At 45.1% G+C, this 16642-nt stretch overlaps 1 protein-coding gene across 1 annotated transcript in view; it reads left to right on the top strand.

The window, feature by feature from the left end:
• The window catches only part of CNTLN (centlein), a 537174-nt gene that overhangs the window by 45182 nt on the left and 475350 nt on the right, over positions 1-16642 (top strand). The window contains exon 3 of the mRNA XM_069766280.1: positions 1765-1853. Coding sequence (XP_069622381.1) covers positions 1765-1853 — 89 coding nt within the window. The remainder of the gene's footprint in view (positions 1-1764; positions 1854-16642) is intronic.

Raw genomic sequence — 16642 nt, 5'->3', positions numbered from 1 at the left:
TAACACTATCCCTGCTTCTGACGAAGCGGCAGCAACCTCTCTCTAAGCTCAGATCAGCAGCAGTAACATGGCGGTCGGCGGGAACGCCCCTTTATAGCCCCTGTGACGCCGCAGACAGCAAGCCAATCACTGCAATGCCCTTCTCTAAGTCTAAGTTCACATTTGCGTTGTGCGCCGCAGCGTCGTCGCCGCAACGCACAACGCAAACAAAAACGCAGCAAAACGCATGCACATGCGGCCCATGCGGCGCCAATGTTAAAAGATAGGGCCGCACGACGCATGCGTTTTTGAAAAGGTCGGCGCCGCCCGAAAAATGCAACATGTTGCGTTTGACGCGCCCAGGCAGGTGCGCCCTAACGCCGCATACGGCGTAAAACGCAACAAAACGCAACACAACGCATGCACATGCGGCCCCAATGTTAAAGATAGGGCCGCACGACGCATGCGTTTTGTTGCGGTGGCGACGCTGCGGCGCAAACCGCAAATGTGAACGTACCCTAAGATGGTGGGGACCAGGACCTATGTCATCACGCTGCCCACACTCTGCGTTTACCTTCATTGGCTGAGAAATGGCGCTTTTCGCGTCATTGAAACGCGACTTTGGCGCGAAAGTCGCGTACCGCATGGCCGACACCGCACAGGGGTTGGATCGGGTTTCATGAAACCCGACTTTGTCAAAAGTCGGCGACTTTTGAAAATGTTCGACCCGTTTCGCTCAACCCTAGCCATGGGGACTCGGACATATTATTAGAGCAGGCCGAAGACACTCAGCACCCGAGCATGTACAGATATCCCAGCACGTTTGCTGATCAGAAATAAAAATAAATGATTTTTTTTTAAATAGTTTTTTTTATTGTGTCCAAACAGTAAAATAAATAAAACAATGTGTAAATATATATATTTGGTATTATTGTTCTTACTATCTCACTTTAGATGTCTCATGTCATTGCAGTGGTAAACATTGAAAAATGAAATCCAAAAAACTTAACTTCCAAAAGTTTAAAAACTGTTGTGGTGTTCTTTTCTTTTCACCCTATAAAAAAATGAATAAAAAATGTATCCTAAAGAGAATAAATGGGCTATTTGCATTGAAAAGTAACTATCGGGTAATGCTTGAACTGAGTTATGTTCACATTGGTACTTTAATATGTTGAAGGTTGAAGCCTTAGGCCTCTTTCACACTTCAGTCTTTTGGCGTCAGTCACTACCGACATAGTGACGGATTGACGGATCCGTCACAATTGTTGCGAAAACTGTTCTAACGGATCCGTTACTTGGGGGTTGTCTGGGAGAAGTATCTACTTTTTGGAGCATGCGCAATTGAAAAAACGGATTGGGGCGACGGATCCGCCGAAAAAACGGTTGCGGCGGATCCGTCGCCCATAGGCGCCCATTCTATGGAATGGCGGACGCGACGGATCTGTCGCGATCCGCCATTTCGGCGTTGACAAAAAACGTTCCAATGTCCGTCTATTTTCAGAAAACGTCCGCCAAATTTCGACAGATCCGTCGCATGGCGGATGGAACGGACGACCATCCGTCACAATCCGTCACTAATGCAAGTCTATGGGAAAATAACGGATTCGTCAAAAAAAAATGACGGATCCGTTATTTGAGGAAAATGGCGGTTTTAGACTGACGCCAAATAACTGAAGTGTGAAAGAGGCCTTAGTGTCAATACTATAATTTGCTTACAAAATCGATCTATTATACCCTTAAGCAAACTTAATTTTCTACTTGTTTGTTTTCTTTTCCACTTTACAGGCTGACAAAGAGTTTGTATGGTCACTATGGAAGCGCCTTCAAGTATCCAATCCAGATGTAACACAAGCCATTGCATTGGTGGTTGACAGGTAAGAGTCTGACCTTTTGCAAAATGTTTTGACCCTAAACGGGAATGTAAGGTGAATGCATTTCTCCCATTGTTTTTTGTTGAAGATCCAAAAGAGGCATTTAGATTAGGGTGCTGTCAGCAAAAGTGTCCCTACTAAATGCTATTTGTGTGACGGACCATCTTCATACAGCTGCTATTGCAACCATTTCCTGCCCACAGAAGATTAAAGGGAATCCGTCAGCAGGTTTTTGCTACCTCATCTGAGAGCAGCCTAATATAGGCAAAGAGAATCTGATTCCAGCGATGTAGCACTTGTATTTCTAGTTGCCGTTTGATACAATCAGCTTTGAGGTTTAGCAGAGCTGAGACGGCAAACCCCGCCCACAGCAGGTGCTCCATTTACAAACTAAAGTCTATAGACTGAGAGGTGCTTAGTTGCTGGACTAGTCCAGCAATGTTCATTTTTTAATGATAAATCCTTCTCAGTTAATAAATACCAGCACGCACTTTGACAAGTGACACATCCCTGAATTGGGTGTCTCGGCCTCTATCTCCTGCTGTCTTCAAATTACATGGCAAAAATCTGCTGACAGATTCCCTTTAACAATGCCAGTGCAGGGCACATTGCCTAATTAAAGGCAATTTGTCAACAGTTCTTTTTATATGTAATCTGATAGCAGCATGCTGTAGGGGCTAGGACCTTGATTCCAGTGATGTCACCTAATGAGCTGCTAGTTGTAGCTTTAGTAATATCAGTGTTTTATCAGCAGGAGATTATCACTATTCAACTGCTTTATGTAACCATACCCTCATCAATTACAAAGTAATCAGTGGCCTTGTTTTGAGAGACATGGCACTCTTAGGCTGTAGAGCTGTAGGTGCTCAAGGCAGGTATCCAACCCGTCAAAATATAATAACAAACTTGGCACTCAGTATGTGAAAAAATAGAGTCCTTTTATTTTGCAACCAGAAAAAATTTTTTTGAAGTTGAACGTTTTCGGTCCATTATAAGACCTTCATCAGAACTTTCTTTAACAAGAACTGGATGTGAAGGAACGCTTTATATAAGGCTAGGGTCACATTGCGTTAGCGCAATCCGCTAGCGCTAAACGGATTGCACTAACGCAATGTTTTCTATGGGGCTGCGGTCGGGGTCGCGGTAACGTCCCCGCTCTCGCAGATCTCCGATCTGCGAGAGCGGGGAACGGACCGCGGGCGCGCCTCGGACGCTGCAAGCAGTAATATAGATAGATAGATAGATAGATAGATAGTGGCCCGATTCTAATGCATCGGGTATTCTAGAATATGCATGTCCACGTAGTATATTGCCCAGCCACATAGTATATTGCCCAGCACAGAGCCACGTAGTATATTGCCCAGTCACATAGTATATTGCTCAGCCACGTAGTATATTGCCCAGCCACGTAGTATATTGCCCAGCCACATAGTATATTGCTCAGCCGCGTAGTATATTGCCCAGCCCCGTAGTATATTGCCCAGCCACATAGTATATTGCCCAGCACAGAGCCACGTAGTATATTGCCCAGTCACATAGTATGTTGCCCAGCCGCGTAGTATATTGCGCAGTCCCGTAGTATATTGGCCAGCCACGTAGTATGTTGCCCAGCCACGTCGTATGTTGCCCAGCCACGCAGTATGTTGCCCAGCCACGCAGTATGTTGCCCAGCCACGTAGTATATTGCCCAGCGTCGTAGTATATTGCCCAGTCACGTATTGCCCAGCGTCGTAGTATATTGCCCAGTCACGTATTGCCCAGCCACATAGTATATTGCCCAGCACAGAGCCACGTAGTATATTGCCCAGCCACGTAGTATATTGCTCAGCCGCGTAGTATATTGCCCAGCCCCGTAGTATATTGCCCAGCCACATAGTATATTGCCCAGCACAGAGCCACGTAGTATATTGCCCAGTCACATAGTATATTGCTCAGCCACGTAGTATATTGCCCAGCCGCGTAGTATATTGCCCAGCCACGTAGTATATTGGCCAGCCACGTAGTATATTGCCCAGCCACGTAGTATGTTGCCCAGCCACGTCGTATGTTGCCCAGCCACGCAGTATGTTGCCCAGCCACGCAGTATGTTGCCCAGCCACGTAGTATATTGCCCAGCGTCGTAGTATATTGCCCAGTCACGTATTGCCCAGCCACATAGTATATTGCCCAGCAGAGAGCCACGTAGTATATTGCCCAGCCACGTAGTATATTGCTCAGCCACGTAGTATATTGCCCAGCCGCGTAGTATATTGCCCAGCCGCGTAGTATATTGCCCAGCCACATAGTATATTGCCCAGCACAGAGCCACGTAGTATATTGCCCAGTCACGTAGTATATTGCCCAGCCGCGTAGTATATTGCCCAGTCACGTAGTATATTGCCCAGCCGCGTAGTATATTGCCCAGCCGCGTAGTATATTGCCCAGCCGCGTAGTATATTGCCCAGCCCCGTAGTATATTGCCCAGCCCCGTAGTATGTTGCCCAGCCACGTAGTATGTTGCCCAGCCACGTCGTATGTTGCCCAGCCACGCAGTATGTTGCCCAGCCACGCAGTATGTTGCCCAGCCACGTATATTGCCCAGCGTCGTAGTATATTGCCCAGTCACGTATTGCCCAGCCACATAGTATATTGCCCAGCACAGAGCCACGTAGTATATTGCCCAGCCACGTAGTATATTGCCCAGCCCCGTAGTATGTTGCCCAGCCCCGTAGTATGTTGCCCAGCCACATAGTATATTGCCCAGCCACGTAGTATGTTACCCAGCTCGTAGTATGTTGCTCAGCCACGCAGTATGTTGCCCAGCCATGTAGTATATTGCCCAGCTACGTAGTATGTTGCCCAGCGTCGTAGTATATTGCCCAGTCACGTATTGCCCAGCCACATAGTATATTGCCCAGCACAGAGCCCCGTAGTATATTGCCCAGCCACGTAGTATATTGCCCAGCCACGTAGTATGTTGCCCAGCCACGCAGTATGTTGCCCAGCCACGCAGTATGTTGCCCAGCCACGCAGTATGTTGCCCAGCCACGCAGTATGTTGCCCAGCCACGTAGTATATTGGCCAGCGTCGTAGTATATTGCCCAGTCACGTATTGCCCAGCCACATAGTATATTGCCCAGCACAGAGCCACGTAGTATATTGCCCAGCCACGTAGTATATTGCCCAGCCGCGTAGTATATTGCCCAGCCCCGTAGTATATTGCCCAGCCCCGTAGTATGTTGCCCAGCCCCGTAGTATGTTGCCCAGCCACATAGTATATTGCCCAGCCACGTAGTATGTTACCCAGCTCGTAGTATGTTGCTCAGCCACGCAGTATGTTGCACAGCCACGTAGTATATTGCCCAGCTACGTAGTATGTTGCCCAGCGTCGTAGTATATTGCCCAGTCACGTATTGCCCAGCCACATAGTATATTGCCCAGCACAGAGCCACGTAGTATATTGCCCAGCCACGTAGTATATTGCCCAGCCACGTAGTATGTTGCCCAGCCACGTAGTATGTTGCCCAGCCACGCAGTATGTTGCCCAACCACGCAGTATGTTGCCCAGCCACGTAATATATTGCCCAGCCACGTAGTATATTGCCCAGCGTTGTAGTATATTGCCCAGTCACGTATTGCCCAGCCACATAGTATATTGCCCAGCACAGAGCCACGTAGTATATTGCCCAGCCACGTAGTATATTGCCCAGCCACGTAGTATATTGCCCAGCCACGTAGTATATTGTCCAGCCACGTAGGATATTGCCCAGTCACGTATTGGCCAGCCACATAGTATATAGCAGAGCCACGTAGTATTTTGCCCAGCACAGAGCCACGTAGTATAGAGACTTTAAAAAAAAAAAACAACATATACTCACCTATAGTCCTTTGAAGTCCTGCTATACTCACCCTCCGCCGCCTTTCTCGCTTGCGGTCCCGTCCCAGCACTGGTGTGAGCAGGACCTATGATGACGTCGCGGTCACATGACCGACCGTGACGTCACAGCAGGTCCTTGTCCCACACCAGCCCTGGGACGGGAGCGGAACCTGCCGCTTGCAATGGAGCGGTTCCGGGAGCGTGGAGAGGAGCGAGAAAGGCGGCGGAGGGTGAGTATAGCAGGCTTTTTGTTTTTTTAAAATTATTTTTAACATGACATATTTTTACTATTGATGCCGCATAGGCAGCATCAATAGTAAAAGGTTGGGGACACAGGGTTAATAGCGGCGGTAACGGAATGCGTTACCGCCGGCATTAACCCTGTGTTAGCGGTGACCGGAGGGGAGTATGGAGCGTGCGGGGAGCGGAGCGGCGGGGACACAGACTACGGAGAGCGGGCACCGGCCACTGACTGCGGGGAGTATGGAGCGGCCATTTTCTTCCGGACTGTGCCCGTCGCTGATTGGTCGCCGCAAAACAACCACGACCAATCAGTGACTTGGATTTCCATGATAAGACAGAGGCCAGAACCAATGAATATCCGTGACAGAAGGTCAGACAGACAGACGGAAGTACCCCTTAGACATGTATGTATGTATGTGTGTGTGTATATATATATATAATTTTATTTATTTTCTTATTTTTTTTATTTATTTTCTTTTTCTGTTCTTAATTCTTGTATTTTGGGATAAAAATAATTTTTGCAACTGGGTTTCATTAAAAATGATGCACAGTTTTTTTTGCTTTCACAGACTGTTTCTCTGCACATTCAACAATGTGGCCTGTGGTCATAAATCAGCTGAGAAGAGCTCAGAAAAAGACAGATAAGGGTCACAAACTCCTTGCATGACAGCCATAGCGGGCTGACTAACAGATTCATTCAACAGCCAGGAAGAGACAGTGCAACACTGTGGCTATAGGACACAAGCAGTGCCAACTTTGAATGAAACCTAGTTGTAAAAATGACTTCTAGCCCAAAATGCATACATGTATATTAAAAAAATTGCCCCAAAAAGGTGAACAACCTGATTGGCTAGGATTGGTAAAAAGGTCCCTTTTTGCCAAAATATTGCTTTGCTGCACTGTTTTTTTTTTTTTTTTTGATTTGGGTTATTTTTTTACGTTTTGAGATTCTTCTTGTTTTTGGAAACAGACTCCCACTGCCGGTGCTTGGGCCAAACAGCTTGGCTCCAGGGTGCATTTTATTATTAGGAAGCCATGTACGTAAATGGAGACGAAAATAATGATGTAAGTCAATATCAAAATGTTTATTAGGTAGGAAGGGTATTGCTGCTGTGTATGAATGCTCAGTTTCACCATGCTACACGGAGCCAATATTATCAAATGCCAGTATGACTGCTCTTCCACTGGAAAAACTGTTTAGCCTCTGCTGGCGTAATGTTTAGACTGCAGCATTGTGCGCCCTAAGGGACCGACTCATGAAGACTAGATGCGCCAAATTCACTAAGACGTGCGCATCATAATGAATTTGGCACATATTTCATGGACTGGAGTACGTTTCTGTCTTAATTTATGCCACCTGTAAATTATGCTGAATTTGTTGGGCTGTGCTGTTCCATGTCCTCTCTGCTAAGCTGCGGCAACATTTTAAAATTTTGGTTCGGTTGGTGTAATGGCCAAAGTCAGTGGTGGTGAGAGTAGTGCGAAACTTGTGCAACATGTCAAACTATTTTTGCCACAAAGTGTTTGATGAGCAGTCTAGCCTTCCATCGAAGGTACATATCGGGAGCATAGAGGCTTTCGTCTGCGTAAAAAATGTACCCTATATTTCATTGTTTCCATTTTTTAGCTGTGGCTTAAGGTATAGATAAGTTCTGTTTCCTGCTCTTTCCTGTACAAGAGGTATATGGACACATACCACCCTGACCAAGGCCAGTGCCTCTATTGGTTGGACAAAGATGCCCTGTCGACAGAGCAGAAGAGAAGAAGCTGCTCCTTCGATGTGATTTCACCGGGAGAAGGAGAATCGCTGGTGGGTTAGGATTTAATCAGTTGCTTTTAGGCAATTTTACGAAGTCCCGCATATCGAGGCGATTTATGCAATGTTGGGTTATGCTTTTAGGCAATGTACTGTCAGGTTCAATGTGCAGCCGTCAAAATTTCTTCAGTTTTTGACTTCAAATCAGTTTTTCGCACAAGAATAAGCCATGTTCCAGTATATTGTTCCTGTGAGCAGTTAGACTGAATATTCAGGAAAAAAATAGCAAAACAAGGAACGTTCTTTGCTGTGCAAATGAGCAGAAGCCTTGGGGACCCTTGGAAACCTCCAGGTATTTGTCTCAAGCCATTGTAACAGTCTATAATGTACTTCCAACTACTTGAAATACTATTGATCTTTGTAATATGCAAACAGGGTCACTTGTTTTCTTTGTTGCTTTGTGATTGTATCACAGAAATAGGTAGAGGGAAGAGCTAGGGTAAATCCACCTGGACTGATCATCTGCACAGGAGGCTTTTATGGAAGTGCTCGGCTCAGCCCTTTTCATTTTTTATCCTCATTTCAGAAATCTATGACAGTGTGAAATCTGCATTCATTTAACTTGGAAGGAAAACTTTTTTTTTATTTTTTTAAAGCATTTCCTTATATTAAATAGATCAAGGAAGAATCCTTACCTTTTCTATTTCTGCTAAAGCCACTAATCTTAACAGCTTTGGACTTATAGTAGTTTTCTGGCCATGGACAAAATTGGGCTTAAACATGGGAAATTCCATAACTGTCTGTCAAATGATAGTCCCACTTCTGGTAACACCATTTTTTTTAGCTTTTGCGGCATATGGCTAGCTTTAATTTCTGTGGCTCTGTATTAGAGATGAGCTGATCAATTTGCAAGATTCCGTTCCTACGTCCAGGTCAGTGGTTCCTGGCGCCTAGATTGGAGACCCACGATTCTCTTGCTTTCTAGTGTCACCGGGGCAGCGTTTGGATAGTCGGCACTGGCGCAACATCATTACTGACCTGGACGGTGGGCCTGAGTCCTACGTATCTATCCTCTCATCTCATACCAAACACTAGCTCTGCTTACATTTTGCCTTACATACCAACATTTTTCATGTGTTTAAAGTGAACCTCCAGGTTTGGCTGATATAAGATACGACCATCACCTTTCAGGGCTGATATACAGCGTTCTATAATACCGTATATCTGCCCCCAACCTGAACTGGAAGAGCAGAAAAATAAGTTTTATTATACTCACCTGTGGGGCGGTGTGGTCCGATTGGTGTCGCTGGTCTTGGTCCAGCGCCTCCCATCTTCTTACGATCGCCGCCCTCCTGCTTGCTTCTTGTGGATGATGTAACCCTGCGTCATCCACACAATGTCCCCAGCATCGCGCTCCTGCGCAGGTGTACTTCTCTGTCCTGTTGAGGGCAAAGCAAAGTACCGCAGTGCACAAGTGCTGGGGCTCTTTGACCTTTTCCCCTCCCCGCAGGTGAGTATAATAAAACTTATTTTTCAGTTTTTACAGGCCAGGTTGGGGGCAGATATACAGCATTAGGCTATGTGCACACATTGCGGAATGGGGTGCAGAATTTTCTGCGCAGAATCCGCAGGTGCAGATTTGTCGCTGATTTTGTGCGGTTTTTAAGCGGAATTGATGCGGATTTTCTACGTTTTTACCACTGCGGATTTCTATAATGGAAGGGTGCAGAAACGCTGCAGATCCTCACAAAAGAAGTGACATGCACGTTTTCCGCACCATCTGCACAGTTTTTTTTTTTTGTCAGATTGATTTACATTGTACTGTAAATCACAGTGCGGATCTGCAGCGTTTCTGCGCGGAAAAATCCGCTGCGGATCCGCACTAAATCCGCATCCTGTGCGCATAGCCTTATAGAATGCTGTATATACAGTGGGGCAAAAAAGTATTTAGTCAGTCAGCAATAGTGCAAGTTCCACCACTTAAAAAGATGAGAGGCGTCTGTAATTTACATCATAGGTAGACCTCAACTATGGGAGACAAACTGAGAAAAAAACCCCCAGAAAATCACATTGTCTGTTTTTTTATCATTTTTTTTGCATTTTATGGTGGAAAATAAGTATTTGGTCAGAAACAAACAATCAAGATTTCTGGCTCTCACAGACCTGTAAGTTCTTCTTTAAGAGTCTCCTCTTTCCTCCACTCATTACCTGTAGTAATGGCACCTGTTTAAACTTGTTATCAGTATAAAAAGACACCTATGCACACCCTCAAACAGTCTGACTCCAAACTCCACTATGGTGAAGACCAAAGAGCTGTCAAAGGACACCAGAAACAAAATTGTAGCCCTGCACCAGGCTGGGAAGACTGAATCTGCAATAGCCAACCAGCTTGGAGTGAAGAAATCAACAGTGGGAGCAATAATTAGAAAATGGAAGACATACAAGACCACTGATAATCTCCCTCGATCTGGGGCTCCATGCAAAATCCCACCCCGTGGGGTCAGAATGATCACAAGAACGGTGAGCAAAAATCCCAGAACCACGCGGGGGGACCTAGTGAATGAACTGCAGAGAGCTGGGACCAATGTAACAAGGCCTACCATAAGTAACACACTACGCCACCATGGAGTCAGATCCTGCAGTGCCAGACGTGTCCCACTGCTTAAGCCAGTACATGTCCGGGCCCGTCTGAAGTTTGCTAGAGAGCATTTGGATGATCCAGAGGAGTTTTGGGAGAATGTCCTATGGTCTGATGAAACCAAACTGGAACTGTTTGGTAGAAACACAACTTGTCGTGTTTGGAGGAAAAAGTATACTGAGTTGCATCCATCAAACACCATACCTACTGTAAAGCATGGTGGTGGAAACATCATGCTTTGGGGCTGTTTCTCTGCAAAGGGGCCAGGACGACTGATCCGGGTACATGAAAGAATGAATGGGGCCATGTATCGTGAGATTTTGAGTGCAAACCTCCTTCCATCAGCAAAGGCATTGAAGATGAAACGTGGCTGGGTCTTTCAACATGACAATGATCCAAAGCACCCCGCCAGGGCAACGAAGGAGTGGCTTCGTAAGAAGCATTTCAAGGTCCTGGAGTGGCCTAGCCAGTCTCCAGATCTCAACCCTATAGAAAACCTTTGGAGGGAGTTGAAAGTCCGTGTTGCCAAGCGAAAAGCCAAAAACATCACTGCTCTAGAGGAGATCTGCATGGAGGAATGGGCCAACATACCAACAACAGTGTGTGGCAACCTTGTGAAGACTTACAGAAAACGTTTGACCTCTGTCATTGCCAACAAAGGATATATTACAAAGTATTGAGATGAAATTTTGTTTCTGACCAAATACTTATTTTCCACCATAATATGCAAATAAAATGTTAAAAAAACAGACAATGTGATTTTCTGGATATTTTTTTTCTCAGTTTGTCTCCCATAGTTGAGGTCTACCTATGATGTAAATTACAGACGCCTCTCATCTTTTTAAGTGGCGGAACTTGCACTATTGCTGACTGACTAAATACTTTTTTGCCCCACTGTAAGCCCTGAAAGGGAAGGTACCGCGTTTGTAGATCATTAATTAATCAATGTAATGTAGCATAACATGCTGTTATAACCCAGATTTGAATGCATGTAAAACAGATTTCGTGTGATATATGAGTAGAAAGAATGCACTGGGGGCTGACATCTTGGTTTTGCAGCAGTAGTACGTCACTATCAGTGTCAGATTACTGCACCCCATGGACATAGGAGATAATAGACCGACGCGGACCCTATCTGTAACATTGCAGCAGCATTAGCAGTGAGCTGAGCCCTGTGCTATCTGCCGAGCTCCACTTACTCTCTATCACAGGAGAGAAGAAGCGCTCACTGCTCCTCTGTACTCCAGGCACTGCAGGTTCTGGGCAGACATCTTCTGCTCTCACACTCTGCCGTGTGCTTCTCCTGCTCTGTCTCCGCCTCCCCACTTGCACAGAGTCCCAGTGATCTCCGGTAAACTGCACTCTCCCCCTGTGTGGCATGGGGGGGTCTCTGTGCGGCGTGGGGGGGCCTCTGTGCGGCGTGGGGGGGGTCTCTGTGCAGCGTGGGGGTGTCTCTATGCGTGTAAGCAAGCATCGTCCGATGGGACTACAAGTCCCATCGGACGATGCTTGCTACAATGACAGTGATTGACACATTAGCCAATTATGGGACAGTAATAGTCCCATCATCCGGCTAATGTGTTGAATGAAAAAAAAAATACTCCATACATACATGCCACATACATGCCACATACATGCCACATACAATACATTCATACATTACATACAGATAGACATACAGTACATTAAACATAGATTTCATACTCACCATTACTTGTCACTTTATTCCCCGAAGCCAGTGTCATCTGTAAAAAAAATATTAAAAAAACAAACAACCAATATACTCCCTGTCCGCAGAAATCCACGAGTGTCCCACGACGATCTCCCGTGGAGAGCAGCAGCATCAGATAATGCGACTGCTCTCTAGGGGCTCCAGGAACACAATGACAGCAGGAAGGTATCCTTCCACCACTGTATTCCTCCGCCGCTGTAAAAAAAAAAGTCCCTAGTCTCACTTTATGCCATTGCTGTATGAGAAATTTTCCCAGGCAGCAATTGCCATAAAGTGAGACCTTGTCCTAAGGTAACCTCTCAGTGATGCACTGTAGGAGCCATTGTCTCCTGTCAGTGTGTCACTGAGGGTCCTATAGAGCAGTGACATCACCCGATGTCACTGTTCTATAGGGGAGATCGTCGTGGGACACTTGATATTAATTGGACTACGGCGGACAGGTAGTGTACGGTTTGTTATTTTACGTTTTTTGCAGGCGCTGAAGTATGGTATGCTATTGCGGGCACATGTCAGTCATGTTTTTTTCTATTGACAGATTGGGCGATTCTGAAAGCGGCGATACTAAATATGTGTAGGTTTGATTTTTTTATTGTTTTATTTTTGATGGGGCAAAAGGGGGGTGATTTAAACTTTAATTTTTTTTTTTTTTTCATATTTTTAAAAACATTTTTTTTTACATTTGCCATGCTTCAATAGCCTCCATGGGAAACTAGAAGCTGGCACGACTCGATCGGCTCAGCTAAATAGCAGTGATCATCAGATTGCAGCTCCGTAGCTGAATTACAGGCTTGCTATGAGCGCCGACCACAGGGGGGCGCTCACAGCAGGCCGGCATCAGTAACTATAGAGGTCTCAAGGACCTCTATGGTTACCATCCTGACGCATCGCCAACCCCTGATCATGTGACGGGGGTGGACGATACCCCCATTTCTGGCCGCGTGGCTGGAAGCGGTAGTTAAATGCCGCTGTCAGCATTTGACAGCGGCATTTAACAGGTTAATAGCGGCGGGTGAATTGCGATTTCACCCGCCGCTATTGCGCGCACATGTCAGCTGTACAAAACAGCCGACATGTCGTGACTTTGATGTGGGCTCAGCGCCGGAGCCCACATCAAAGGAGGAGACACGACATGCGCAGAACATGTTGCGTTTTTTACTGCGATGCGTTTTTCCCCCAGAAAAAACGCAAAATATGCACAAAAATTGCGGAATGCATTATAAATGATGGGATGCATATGTATGCATTTTTAAATTGTTTTTATCACATTTTTATAGCGAACAAACGCAAAAAAATGCGAAAAATCCTGAACGTGTGCACGCAGCCTCAAGGTGTATCTCCCCATCACACTCCATATGTGTCTCACTCATCATACTTCACGTCTCTTTCTCTCCCATCAGTCACTCTTAGGCCGGGGACACACACAACGTATAAAAAAACGGTCCGTTTTTGATGGACGAGAATCGCACAAATGTTACCAAAACAGTGATCCGTGTGCAGTGCGAGGATGCGATTTTCTCGCATCCAATGATCCGTTTGGCATCCGTGTGACATCCGTATGGCGTCCGTATGGTGAGATTTTCTCACACACTTGCAAAATGAGCAAATAATGGCTGAGCCTTTCCTGTCACCTGCCCAATGCCTGAGAATTTCTCGCACGTCACACTGATGGTCCGTGTGCTGTGCTATTTTTTTCTCACCCCCATAGACTTTCATTGGCCGAGATACGCTGAGAATTGCAGCATGCAGCGATTTCACTCGGATCCTGAATACGGCCGAGAAAATATCGGATGATGGGAGCTGCCCCATAGATTAACATTGGGACGAGCGTTATGCGATTTTTTTATCGCATTGCACTCGTCTGTATTGCGGTCTAGTGTGACCCCGGCCTTAGCCATACAATGCATCTCTCCCCTCCCTCCATAATGCCTGGCTATTCACTGCAGAGCTGCAGCTCCCAGACAGCTCCTAATGCTGCTCCATGCACACCACATGTCTTCACTCTTCTTGGGTCCAGATGCTGCTGAGCCCACTGTGTTCTGTTCCTCTGATGCAGTAACTGCAGGTGACAGCAGGTCACAGGGCAATCACACAAAATGGCTCTGCCCTGTGATGCTGCTCTTCATTCTTACTGTTGGGGCAGTAACTGCTGACATCACCATTTCCCTCCCCTTTTGGGTGGTCTAATATCCCTGGGGCAGAGCTGCTAAATCTTACTATAGCTGCTTGAGGTCTAAAACGGAAAATCCTCCCCCTAGTGGTAAATATGTATATTTGTAGAAAAATATATAATATTTTTCATATAGAAATGTTTGCAAACAGTGCAAACATTGCATTAATACATTTTAATTACTATTTTAAGCTTAATTTCACAAAAAAACAAAATACAAGAAAACTGGTGGCACCTTCCCTTGAAAGGCGATGGCCGTATCTTATGTTGGCCAAAACTGCTGACAGGTTCTCTTTAAATATCACACAAAGTAACATTTTTCACATAAAATGGCTTTGGCTTTTTTTTTTATTAGGGTAGAACAAAATAACCTCTGATGTTCTGTAGATCTGAGTAAAGTCTAATGTAGTTGTCTTGTTCACACCAATCCTGCTCCACGACAAAATGATGGACAAACTTTTATTTTGCGTTCTTTGTTTCTTTTTTTTTTCTGCAAAAAAAAGCTTTGTTTGCATAATACTAAAAGCTGAGATATCAGAATTCTCATACACATTTTTTTTTCCTGAATTTGAGCACTGCAGCTTTTTTGAAATCTGCAGCATGTCACTTCTCTGTGTTACTTTTTGTAACGTTTTTTTTACAGCCATAGAAAAAATGAGAAAATGTTGCAAAAAAACCTCAAACGGGCCTTGCTGCGTTTTTATTGTTTTTTTTTGGTGAATAAAAGTAACTTAATTAAATGTACTGTAGACAAATCACATATGTAATCCGCACCAAAATAAGTCGCAAAAATGCAGCAAAGCCTGCACTCTGAATTAAGCATTTTAACGGCCAAGAGAGCAGGTTTTGGCTACATGTGAACATAACCTAATACTTTTCAGGTGCTTTATCTCTTTTTGTTGCTAGGTACATGTATTTTTTCTTTTTTTGGAGGGGGGGTTGTAGAGGAACTTTAATCCAAGATAAATAAAAATGTGAATCGTGCACAATATAATCTAATGGTAGTAGATAACAGGCCATGTCCGTTTCGCCTTGCATGACTTTATCAGACTGTGAATCGGTCAGCAGGTTTTTCGTATGTAATCTCAAGACAGCATGCAGTAGGGGTTAAACACAGATTTCAGCGATGTTTCTCTTATCAAGCTCTGAGATTTTGTTTACCTGCAATGATTGTTTTAGTACCAAGAGCTTATCATTGGTGGGACACAACAGTGTGTGCATGCTAGTCCTCCGACATGCCCCTTCCTGTGATAAGCAGCTCAAGGTCTATAGCCGTCTTGTATACACAGCCTGGTGTGGGCGGGGTTAGATTGATCAGCTCTGCTTCATGCTGAAACGAAGAACTCTGATTGTGTCGGAACTGCTGCACCCAGTAAACGGAATGTAACATTGTTATATTCAGGGTCCATTTGCCTACATTAGCTTGCTCTTGGATGAGATAGCAAAAACCTGTTGATGGATTCCCTTTAAAGAAGTGGTCCAGTACCTAAAATGTCTTTTCTAAAAGTGTATCTTTACACCCTAACCACTTTTGTAATTAACTTTGCTATACAATACCCTACAGTTATTGTTTAGCTACTGCCTAAATGTACATATATATTTTTTTAACTTCTCTTTCTGTGACGTTTCATTTGAGAGGTATCGGAAACAGGACGTCACAGGAGGTTGGGGCTGCAGACATTTCCCTGCATAGTCTGTTGCCCCTCCTGGAGCAGGAAGCAGGAAGTCATCATGGGGCACTGCAGCTTCCTGCATCATTACCCTCTGAAGATGTCCTGGATACATGGTGCTAGATGTGGGAGAGGTGAGTGCAGCACCCTCACTCTGTTTCTATCACCGTTGCCGCAGCTTTGAACTGTGAAACAATACATCAGTGGTCAGAGATAGAAGCAGGGAATGACACAAGCGCCGCCTCCTAATGACTAGTCATTTCTGGGTGATGCTAGAAGCTGTGGTGTCACTCACTGTTTCTATCACTTCCTTCTGATGACATCTTGTTTCACAGTTAGGAGAAGCAGAGTGCTGGCGCTGCACTCATCTCTTCCGCAGCATCTATCACCATGGATGCAGAACATCTTCAGAGGCCAATGAAGCAACAAACTGTAGTAAGTTACCTGAGTTCTGCCTGATGACGTCCTGTTTCAGAAGGGGCAATAGGTCCTACAGAGAATTGAGTGCCCCATCCTCCTGTAATGTCCCATTTGAGACTCCTCTTAAAAGAAATGTCACGGGAAGTGAAGTAAGGAAAAAAATATTTTTAAGGATTAGATAGATGTGGAGAAGTGTAGAGTATTTCATAATAAAGCTAATTACAAAAGTTGTTAGGATGTTAAGATAGATATTTGGAAAGTACATTTTAGGTGCTGGACCAACTCTTTAAAGAAGAAACTTTTGGTACCC

This window comes from Ranitomeya imitator, chromosome 1 (assembly GCF_032444005.1).
Source record: "Ranitomeya imitator isolate aRanImi1 chromosome 1, aRanImi1.pri, whole genome shotgun sequence".
Lineage (NCBI taxonomy): Eukaryota > Metazoa > Chordata > Amphibia > Anura > Dendrobatidae > Ranitomeya > Ranitomeya imitator.
This window is presented reverse-complemented; position numbering and strand designations above follow the sequence as displayed.